Source organism: Boleophthalmus pectinirostris, unplaced genomic scaffold (assembly GCF_026225935.1).
Source record: "Boleophthalmus pectinirostris isolate CB_2022bp ecotype Guang Dong unplaced genomic scaffold, ASM2622593v1 HiC_scaffold_5, whole genome shotgun sequence".
In the NCBI taxonomy this organism is placed as follows: Eukaryota; Metazoa; Chordata; class Actinopteri; order Gobiiformes; family Gobiidae; genus Boleophthalmus; species Boleophthalmus pectinirostris.
Window position 1 is genome coordinate 3,162,756 of NW_026571404.1, and position 12,074 is coordinate 3,174,829.

Below are 12,074 nucleotides of genomic sequence, written 5' to 3' on the forward strand. Positions count from 1 at the left end.
GACCTGGTTTTAGTCCTGGTTTAGACCTGGTTTTAGACCTGGTTTAGACCTGGTTTTAGACCTGGTTTAGACCTGGTTTAGACCTGGTTTAAACCTGGTTTAGACCTGGTTTAAAAGTGTTTAGTGTCTGGCAATGAGTGGAATTACAGAGGAAAAAAAAAAAAAAGTGAAAACAGGAAAATCCCTCTGTGTAATCCATTTATTTCAACAAAGTAACTGTAATCCAATTACCACTCACTGAAACAGTAACTGTAACTGAATACAGTTACTCATCATTTGTACTCTGATTACATTAACTCTGGTACATGTAATCTGTTACTCCCCGACACTGATAATAAGCCTATGTTCATGACAATAGTTTGGTCCTGGTTTGAACCTGGTTTAGTCCTGATGTAGACTTGGTTCGGTCCTGCTGTTACTTTTTTTTCCACCGTGTATTTTTATTGTCTATTTTTTTTATTAAGTATTTTTCCAAGTTTTTGTTTTCCCAAGTTATTTGTGTATTTATTCCGTCCGGGGCACTGACCGTTACCAAGGTCGTTTTCTTGAGCACAGGTTCATTGAAACATCCAAACAAGGTAAAAATAAAATTCGTTTGTCCTTAAATTTGCTTTTCCGTGTTCTCTTATAAATATGTTTTGATTAATTTTGGGTCATAACACTGCTGTAGTCCTGGTCCAGTCCTGGTCCAGTCCACGTTTACTCCAAGTTTTGTCCCAGTTTACTCCAGTTTCGACGTGACTTTTCCACAAATCTGAACACAATCATAGTGAGAAATTGCGTTTTAGTTACAGTTTGAAGACAAAGCGCGATCCGTCTGATTGCCAACGCGAACAAACATCTAAAATAAACACAATGTAATTACAGAATCCCCAAAGCACGCTGGGAAACGACGGCTTAATCCAGTTTTTGTGGAGTCTGAAACCGCGCGGTCCCAGATGCGGAGGGATGTGCACATTAGCCGTCTGTGATAAAATCCATGTCGTGTCTCCGCGGAGCTGCACACAGATAAGAATAATGTATGTATTTATGGAGGATTTAGAGATACGGGAAAAGACGTGTCGGTGTGGAGCCTCAAGCTGCTCTGAATCATGTTGTTTTACAGTTTACGGCTTTTTTAGATTCTCCTGTTCGTGTGGTTTTATCGCCCACCTCTGTACGTATGTAAAATTAAACCAAATAAGAACATACGTCGATGTTATCAGGTTCTTTTTTCAGACCAAGAGTTTGTTTTTACACCTGACAGCAGGGGTCTCGAACTCAAATTACCCGGGGGCCACATTAGATAAAGTCTGAGTGATTCTGGGCCATATTGAGTATTTGATAAATAGCGGTTGCGCAAAAAAAAAAGCCATATGTGCACGTGTTCTCGTATTAACAGATCCACTCAGACTGCGTTCAGTCTGCAGCCTGAAGTGACCCAAATCTGATTTTTTGGCCCCTATGTTCCTGTATCTGATCTTTTAATGACAGTCTGAACCACACAGATCTGATTTTTTCAAATGTGACCCAGGACACTTGGATATGTGCTCCTGAAACTGATACATATCTGATCTTTTGACATGTGACTTCAGTGTGAACGGCCAAAGTGCATTCATCCACCTACACGTTATCAACAAGACACAAACGTCACTATTCTGCGCTGAAGTAGGAGAAAATTGTTAATGAACTCTGTGTGACTGAAGTGAAGCACATCTCCACTCACCACTCTTGGCTCCGTCTCCACATCCACACGTTCCTTTCAACGGACTGAACCACAAAACACCACGACCAAAAACCTCGTCCTTCTCCTTCTCAATCTCCTCCTTAAAACAAGTCAGTTGTTCATGTTGTGGCTCCGGTACGAGAGGAACTTTAAAATCTCCAGGTGCTCGATGCTGCGTCCATGTTTGGACAACTTCTGTAAACACAGAGACGCTCGCTGCGGTTGACGTCGTCGTGTCTCCAGTGTCACATGTGGGACACTTTTGGACCGTTTAATGTTCACACTGGAGACACATACAAGTCACATTTAACTGGAAATGTGAACGACCTCGAAAAAATAACAGATTTCACAAAAAAATCTGAATTGAGCTTTAATTGGGGCAGTAGCTCAGTTGGTGGAGCATTCGCTCACTGATCTGAAGGTTGGTGGTTTGATTCCAGCTCTTGACATAAACATCACAGGTTGAGTGGTCAGATCCACTGACCCACAGGTGCTGGTGTGATTCCAGCTCCCACAGATGAATGCTGTTGTTGTGTCCTTGGGCAAGACACTTAACCAAGACACTTAACTTTAAAATAAAATTGGTCAGTCTTTAAATTTGCTTTTCCGTGTTCTCTTATAAATATGTTTTGATTAATTTTGGGTCATAACACTGCTCTAGTCCTGGTTCAGTCCTCGTCTAGTCCTGGTTCAGTCCTCGTCTAGTCCTCGTTCAGTCCTGGTCTAGTCCACATTTACTCCAGATTTTGTCCCAGTTTAGCTCCAGTTTCGACGTGATTTTTTTTACAAATCTGAACACAATCATAGTGGGAAATTGCATTTTAGTTACAGTTTGAAGACAAAGCACGATCCATCTGATTGACAACGCGAACAAACATCTAAAATAAACACGATGTAATTACAGAATTCCCAAAGCACGCTGGGAAACGACGGCTTAATCCAGTTTTTGTGGAGTCAATTGAGGTCATAAAAAGCTGCTAACCTTAAAACTACCAATAAACAACATGACAAATTTTCAATATCGCCTTGAATATCTGATACTGAGATCGTACTGGTGCGTCCGTGTTCCACATATCCCAGATGTTTAAGCAGAAGTCTATATAACACTTTTTTTAATGTATAATTTAGTTATGCTTTTTCAAAATATAAAAGACAAATTACATAAAGATGTATAATATTGAAGGCTGGTATACAATGTAAATAGTTTACATTTACAATTTACACACCTTTAAAACAAAAAAACAAAAAAACCCAAAAAACAGAAAAAGTGCCGACAAAAAAGGCCAAAGACAAAAAAAAAAACCAAAAAACCACACAGAATATGTGCTACTAAAACATTTATCTTAGATTATAGATATTAGATTAATCACTTGATACCCATGGATACATGCTATAAGACAACACAGCTCATAGTTTCACCTCCAATGTCAGAGACAATAAAATAATCAATAAAAGGTAACCAGGCTTCAGTACATTTAGAGCCAGAGCCTTTGAGAGAGTCTCTTATTTTTTCCAGTTTCATAAAAGAAAGGGCATCTTTTATCCACTGGGAGTGAGTGGGTGAGGGTCTTTCCAGCGCGTTCGGACAGTCCTCCTGACCAACAGTGTAAGAAAAGCCACCAGGTCAACAAAACAGGGTGACAAGGAGTGACCGGCTGGAAGAATCCCAAAGAGAGCAGTCAGTGAGTGCGTTTACATGCACATCAATAACCCGGTTATGATCGGGTTTTTTGAGTATCCCGGTTTCTTGATGGTGCATGTAAACGCAGTAACCCGGTTTCAGTAACCCGGTTATGGCAGTGTCCCGGTTATTAGAAACCAGGTTACTGTAGCTGGTTTATTCTGATAGTAACCGGGATACTTGTGGCATGTAAACGCAGTATCCCGGTTACTGCAACATAAAGTTGAGTCGCATGCGTCCAAAAGACACTTTCCAGCCTTTCACCACAACAGTAGTGACATAAATAAATTGACCAACATAAATAAAGTGACCAAACGAGTGAAATGACTGTAAAATAAAGAGCTGCGCTAAACCTGCACATGTACAATCTGCACTCGTACGACCTGCACTCGTGTGACGCTGAAAAACTAAAACATGAACTATCTCCTATACTCTATACACACAGAACAGACTCACCATCATCAGCACCTCTTCTGTCACAGAAATAACACACATAATCCACAGAGTCGTGTCATTTAGTCCAAAAGAAACTGATCACATCAGCGGCACAAGGAGCGAGTTGTTTTTATCGCCGCTAACAGTTTATGCTAATTAGCCAAACGGTCTTAAGTTTCGTTTCTGTAAAACGTAAACAAATGTGATCAGAGCTGAATGATCTGATCAAACGGGCTGATGTGTCTATAGTGTTTATGGTTTATATGTTGTAAAGTTGAGTTTATTTATGCAGAAGATTTTAATGAAGAATCTGCACAGTGGATTGTGGGAGATCTCGTAGCTCCTTAGCTTCTTATGCTAAAGGAGCTCACGGTTTGTATTTTTCCTGGTTTATGAAATTTATTTAAGTTCATTTTTGTGCCTGCGCATTTGTAAGATTATGTCAAGAAACCGGGATACTCCATTTGATCATGTACACGCGGATATGAGTGTCCCGGTTTCTCAGTGCGCATGTAAACACAGTAACACGAACACTGACAGAACCGGGATATGGAGAATAACCGGGTTATTGATGTGCATGTAAACACACTCAATGGGGACTGGCGAACTCTGGCACTGCAAACAACTGATAGAGACTCAAAAATATTTTTCCAATATGTTGATAATGCAGGACAGGTTAGAAACATGTGAGTGAGATTAGCTGGGCCCGATTTGCATTTTACACAGTTAGGATCAGTGCCTGGGAAGATTCGGACAAGCTTTCTCTTTGACCAGTGCTATGGACCACTTTACTTTGAATGATGCAGTGTCGGGCGCAGATTGAAGAAGAGTGGACGTGCCTGAGAACGGACCTCCACTGTTTGTCGATATAACTCTTTGAAAAAAAAAAAATCCAAACTTGTGCTCCTCAGACTTTTAACCTTTTGATTATTTGTTAAAGATTGTTTCCCGCAAACAGGTTTATCAATCTTGTGGCTCCTCTCTCCTCTCCTTTTCTCTCGGTCTCTCAGGTGGGGCAGACTCATTGTGTTTCCTAAACGTGCTCTGAAATAAACTCGTCCGTGGTCAGACTAGAGGTCACAGGTCGGAGGGAGGCTAATGCAGGTCGTCGGTGCGTCTTCTCTGGAGGCTCTCGGCAGAACTGTGTTTGGCTCCGGTCTGTGCGCCGAAGCTGCCGTCAGCGTGAGGTCAGAGCGGCCGCCGGAGCGAGACCGACAGAAATCTGCTTCATTGGATTTAATTAAGCACTTTTAGCTCAGGCCAAGGACAATGTTTGTTTGGGACAGTGGAGAAAGGGCAAAAGATGTGCACTTTGAAATGAGCTCAAGTGAAAGACTGTGAGCGTCAGTGTAAGGCAAGTTTATTTGTATAGCACAATTCGTACACAAAGTAATTCAAAGTGCTTTACAGAATAAGAAATACATTAAAATCATAATAAAAACAAATCAAAACATAAATAATCATGAAGATTAAAATTTTAAAAAAGAGAGACATAAATTGGAGAGAAGAGTGCGGAATGAAAACCTTTCAGTTTTATGCACAGTTAAACAGAAATGTTTTGAGTCTGGATTTAAACAGCGTCACAGAAGAGTCTGTCTCACATGTTCAGACTGTTCCAGGTTTTAGCTGCATGAACCTGAAACTCTGACTCCCCTTGTTTAGTCGTGACTCTGGGCACCAGCAGGAGTTGGTCCCTGAGCTCCTCAGAGTGTGAGATGTTCATATGACACTAACATGTCACAGATGGACTTTGGTGCTCGGCCATGGAGACACTTGTACAAGCAGAGCTGCTTTAAAGTCTCTGAGCCACAGGAGCCAGAGCAGAGACCTGAGACCAGGACTTATGTGCTCGTACTTCCTAGTTCGAGTCAGGACCCGAGCTGCAGCGTTCTGGATGTTCTGGATGTTCTGGATGTTCTGGATGTTCTGGATGTTCTGGATGTTCTGGATGTTCTGGATGTTCTGGATGTTCTGGATCTCACAGCTCGTTTGGAGAGACCAGTGAGCAGAACATTACAGTATCTAACCTACTGGAGACAAACACATGGATAAGTTTCTCCAAGTCTGATTTAGACAGTAAACCTTTGATTTTCGCTATGTTTTTTAGATGGTAAAAGGCTGCAGATGTTATTGATTTGATGTGGCTGTTAAAGTTCAAGTCTGAGTCCATTATTACCCCGAGATTTCTTGCCTGATTTGAAGGTTTTAGAGAGAGAGACTGGAGGTGATGCTGACACTGTCCCTTTGTTTCTGTAAGAGAGAATAACTGAATGAATTAAACTTTAAAGGTGCATTATGTAACTTGGAGTCAGTCACTATGGAGGAGCAGCGTCTCTACTCTGAGCTCTTCCAGTGTGACTGAGCTCCCTTAGAGACAGGGTCATCTCTAAGGGAGCGTCCAGTCACTCTGTGCAGGAAACTCATTTTGACCACTTGTATTTGTCATCTTGTCCTTTGGTTATTACCCAAAGCTCATGACCATAGGTGAAGGTTGAATGTATGCGTTTCCTGAACCTCCTTTATTTTCTTTTAAACACGCTCCAAATCTTCGAGACAGATTAATGAACTCTTATCTTCCTCCAGAAAACAAAAGTACGTGGCTGCAAAAACCCATGGGCACATTTAAGTGTTTGAACTGTCCTCACTGTCCAAATGTTCTTCAAACAAAAACGTTCATGGATGTTCACAATAGTAGATCATTCACACAAAGTTATTTCATTAATTGTAATACTACTCATGTGGTATATCGTCTGTCTTGTTCTTGTCCAGAAGGTTTTTTCTATGTTGGCCGCACTAAAAGGCGTATGTGAGATCGTTTAGCTGAGCACAACTATGCGATTAGGGTTAAAAATCAGGACGACCCAATGGCCATTTTTGTGAGAATCATAATAACAACGACACTCTGCTTCGTATTGAAGGTATTGAACATGTGAAACCACTGGCAAGAGGAGACACACTTCAAAAACTAAATCAAAGAGAAGCTTTCTGGATTCATAAACTGAGAACATGTGAACATCCAGGTTTAAATGACGACTTTGATCTGTTTTGTTTTTTATAAATGTTTTTTTTTTTTTTTAATAAATGTTGCATTTACGACCACAGGCTGATAGGTTCTTTATGTATATGTTATTATGGTTATTATTGATAATGATGATGGCAATAATAATAAAAATTATAAATAATAAAAATAATAACACTAATATAATAAAATACAAAAAATATATACAAAAATAAATTATTGGTAACAATAATAATGGAAACATTAATGGTAATGATAATGTTTGTTATGTTTTTGTAAATTATTATATTAGTGTGCATATTTATGTGTGTATTGTGTTTACATAATTTTTATTTATTTATTTATTTTTTTTTTGCTGGTCCCATGTTCTGTGCTGCTGATTGTGCACCTGTTTTATCTGCCTCCAGTCGACTCCAGTCTTGCTGTTGGTTGATGTGTTCTACTCGAAGGCCACGCCCATGTTCTGTTTTAATTAAGCCCTGATGAAGACCAGTTAAGGTCCAAACATGTCGGCTTTGGCCATTCAAATAAAGGCTTTTTGACTATATTTTTCCTCGTGCGATTTTAAACTTTTTTTTTTTACTTCTTTGGAGCGCCTGGAATCCGTTATGTTTAAGTTTTGATCCTTTTTCCAAGAGCGCCCTCTACCTGCTCCTACTGACTGGAACACCTGCAGCAAACAGCCACATTTTTGTTCTTTCTGCACACGGTAGAATGTACATTAAATGGGTTGTATAGAGGATTTTTTTAAGGGAAGAGAAATACAGCGACAGTCCTTGTGCGCGTTCAGAATTACTGTTGAAGTTTCCTGTCTAGAAGTAATTCAGCGACCGACGCGTCAGTTTTTAGACCCTTCGTCTGCTTCGGTCGCGCCATCGCTGGACGAGATCTCCAAGAATCACCTCAGTTTGGCTTTGCTCCTTTTCCTCTTCTCTTCTTCTTTCAGCGACCTCAAAAACGGACTTTCTTTTGCGGTGAACCGGTCGTGGATTCTCGTCCGCCGTCGCGACAAACTTTGTGCGAAATGCGAGGAAGCGACAGTTCGAAAAAGCCTCTAAGAACCGCCGCATAAACCACGTAATCCCCGCGCTCCGACGAGTCAGTTACACTAGGGAGTTTGATTTAGGGCTGGGCGATATGGATCAAAAAATATATCTGATATATTTTGCTATATCTCGATATACGATATATATCTCGAATATGTTCAAGAAAAAATAACCCCCTAAAACTGAAAACTGCAAAAAAAATCTGCCAAATTCCACAAGGTCTTTTTTTTTTATTGAAGTGTAAGAGGTCGGCAGTTCATATAGGAACATTTAAGATTACAAAAAAAACCCTAATTACATAAATAATAATTTAACTGTAAAATAAAAGAAATAATACTATTTCCTTCTTTTCATTCATAAATAAAACAACTCAACACAAGCTCATCTTTGATTAACTCTGTTATCCAGACCAGAACCATGAGCTCATTTAGCAGAAGCTCAGGATGTTCCTTATTTCAATAGATCCATGTTCCTATCCAGCAGTAAGGAGCTCTGAGGTTTAATCCCACAAATCCACTCAGATCAAAACCCAACGTTTCCAAACACTATTGTACAAGTGACACTGCAGCAATTATTCATTAAAAATTTCTGCATAAATAAACTTTACATTGCTAAACTTACAATATATAAAGCATAACGACTACGAGTCACATCAGCCCGTTTGAGATAATAATGTGTTTAATTGCAGTTTTGCGCACGTGTGTTTACATTTTACAGAAACGAAACTTAAGCGCATGGCTCATTTGCATAAACAGCACTTCTAGTGCAGCTCAGCTTCGTTTAAGCTTCTTTCGGGCTAAAGGACGCGACTCGGTGGAAATGAGGATGTGCTGCTGATGGTTTGGTCTGTAAATGGTGGAAAAGGTTTGTGGTGCTTGAAGCTTTTCCTGGCACCAACTTTCGGCGTTCACGGCGAAGTGACGAGTGAAGGAGACACGAGCGAACAAAATCGGGAGGCGAGGGCGCGCGGAGACAAACAAGCGAAGCGCGCAATCAAAATTGAAATTAGCATTATAGATACGATATGTCAAATTCATATCGATTTAAAAACTCGATATTTAAAATATCGATATATCGCCAATAGTTTGATTGACAACCCCAACAGCCAATAGAAATGAGGGAGCCTCGTTTTCTATTGGCTGATGTTTATCTCAACACGTCCACAGTTGATAGATTTTCCTTTTTTGTTTTTTTTTTGGTCATCATAATTACAAAGCTGCTGCGTCTCTGTAATGGTATTTTAATCTTTCACTGACAGTTTGAAACAAAAAATAAATCCTCCATACAACCTTTAAGTGGTACATTCTACCTTCACCTACTTCCTCCGGTCCGCGAAATATTGTCTCATATAAAACCGGTCTGTGGAACACTGTTTTAGACAATTCCTTTCCGCTTCTTCGTGTTAAGAAAGTGAACATTCCCATCTTGCGGGATTTGCGGGAGGGAGCGGGACAAAATATTGCAGATGCATGCGAGAGCGGGACTGAAAATTACAATTCTTTACGTGTGCAGGTGGGAGCAGGGCTGAAAATTCTGTCCCGCACAGACCTTCTAATTTAAGTCATTTTAACTTACCTAGATATTGTTTTTTTTTTCCAAACACAAAAGACACAACGGGATCGAAGAACACCGTGAGGGACACAATGGTCAAACCTCAAATTCACGAAGAGCAGCGTCATTTTTCTCCTTCGAAATATTAGTACTTGGAGTCAGTTAGGGTAATAAGTGTCTTGCGCAATGACACAATGACATTTACGATCGTTATTTCCATTTGAGTGTGTGTAACGCTGTGTTCATTTGTGTGTTTTTCCGCAGAAGTCTGAAGTCACCGCCTCCCCGTCGTCCCAGGAGAAGAACAAGCCCGAGGTACAGTCTGGTCCAAGTGTCTCCTGCATTTTTGATAACGCCGAGCTCACATAAAGTACATCTGTATATAGAAACATGCAATATTTACTCAGCTCCTCCAAAAACGTGCCGAGTGTGGAGACCGGAGAGGTTCAGATTACAAAAAAAAAACTTCTACGTCAATCATGAAGTTGTTCGTTGTTCCCAAACTTTTCCGAGACTCTTATGCGAAACTGACCTCATTCTTTATACAGTTGTTTCTTGTGCCGTGCTTGTGTTTTAATGAGGAATTTTCGTACTTCTGTGTCTCTGTGAGGCGACAGAACAAGTGGGAGGTGTGTATCAAAATACCAATGTTGGATTTTTTTTTGTTTCCGCGATCTGCGAAAGTGCACTGTGGAGTATTTTCATGGGTTTCAGGCGTTGGACTCACTAAAAGTTCAAGTTAAACTGTTTCAGGTCTAAAACCAGGTCTAAAACAGGTCTAAAACCAGGTCTAAAACAGGTCTAAAACAGGTCTAAAACCAGGACTAAAACAGGTCTAAAACCAGGACTAAAACAGGTCTAAAACCAGGAATAAAACAGGTCTAAAAGGTCTAAAACAGGAATAAAACAGGTCTAAAACCAGGACTAAAACAGGTCTAAAACCAGGAATAAAACAGGTCTAAAACCAGGTAAAACAGGTCTAAAACCAGGACTAAAACAGGTCTAAAACCAGGTCTAAAACCAGGTAAAACTCTAAAACCAGGTCTAAAACCAGGACTAAAACCAGGACTAAAACCAGGTCTAAAACAGGTCTAAAACCAGGACTAAAACAGGTCTAAAACCAGGACTAAAACAGGTCTAAAACCAGGACTAAAACAGGTCTAAAACCAGGATTAAAACAGGTCTAAAACCAGGTCTAAAACAGGTCTAAAACCAGGATTAAAACAGGTCTAAAACCAGGTCTAAAACAGGTCTAAAACCAGGTCAAAAACCAGGCTAAAACAGGTCTAAAACAGGTCTAAAACAGGTCTAAAACCAGGTCTAAAATCAGGACTAAAACAGGTCTAAAACCAGGACTAAAACAGGTCTAAAACCAGGTCTAAAACCAGGACTAAAACAGGTCTAAAACAGATCTAAAACCAGGACTAAAACCAGGTCTAAAACAGGTTTAAAACCAGGTCTAAAACAGGTCTAAAACCAGGTCTAAAACCAGGTCTAAAATCAGGACTAAAACAAGTCTAAAACCAGGACTAAAACAGGTCTAAAACCAGGACTAAAACCAGGTCTAAAAACAGATCTAAAAACAGGTCTAAAACCAGGTCTAAAACCAAAAACCAGGTCTAAACCAGGACTAAAACCAGGTCTAAAACCAGGTCTAAAACCAGGACTAAAACCAGGTCTAAAACCAGGTCTAAAACAGGTCTAAAACCAGGTCTAAACCAGGTCTAAACCAGGTCTAAAACAGGTCTAAAACAAGTCTAAAACCTATACCAGTGTTGGATTTTGCGTGAAACTGCACTGTGGAGTATTTTCATGGATTTCAGGCGTTGGACTCACTAAAAGTTCAAGTTAAACTCTTTCTGTTCCATTTCTCCTCTGCTTCTAAGACTTTTTGACGAGACAAATCTGAATTTACACCTGAAATTAAAACAAAATCACATTCAGTTTCTCGTTTATTTGGACTTGATGCTTCTGGAAAACACCATTTATGCCAAACGAAACAACAGAGACTTTGTTTTAGCGATAAAGCTGCAAATGTTGATTTTTAACAATATAATATTTATTCACTATCAGGTGAAGTTAGGAACAGGTATTGTCCCAAAAAAAAAAAAGATAGACAGGGATGCACCGAAATAAAAAATTGAGGCAGAAACTGAATAAAAACTTAACTCTTGGCCGAATACCAAAACCGAATATCAAATATGGTTGTTAAGATTTTCACTATTTTACTATGGAATAAATAATCTAACATACATTTCAGATATGTTTTTAAAATAAAGTAAATATCTATTTAATATTCTTTAAAGGGACAATCCGGAATTTTGGACATAGGACCTCATTTCTTAGTGAGTCAGAGACGTGTGGAGACACTTTTTAAAATATTCCATCCAGTCCTTGTACCGTATTTTCTGCACTATAAGGCACTCTGGATTATAAGGTGCACTGTCATAGAATGGTCTATTTTTGAACTGTTTTTCAAAAAAAAAAAAAAAAAAAAGCATCAGACTTTAAATGAAACCCAACAGTGTGATGGGTGAGTGGTTTTGTTTGTTTGTTCGTTCACGGTGACTCTGGGCTTTGTTCAGTTGTGGCGTGTAGGGAGGGTGTGTCTGTGGACCAACTGGATTGTCGGCGAGT

The 12,074-nt window shown here is 39.7% G+C and overlaps 1 protein-coding gene across 1 annotated transcript in view; it reads left to right on the forward strand.

Moving 5' to 3' along the window:
• Positions 1-12,074, forward strand: part of LOC129411595 (stromal membrane-associated protein 1-like) — a 287,044-nt gene that overhangs the window by 116,079 nt on the left and 158,891 nt on the right. Inside the window, exon 5 of the mRNA XM_055162925.1 lies at positions 9,702-9,752. Coding sequence (XP_055018900.1) covers positions 9,702-9,752 — 51 coding nt within the window. The remainder of the gene's footprint in view (positions 1-9,701; positions 9,753-12,074) is intronic.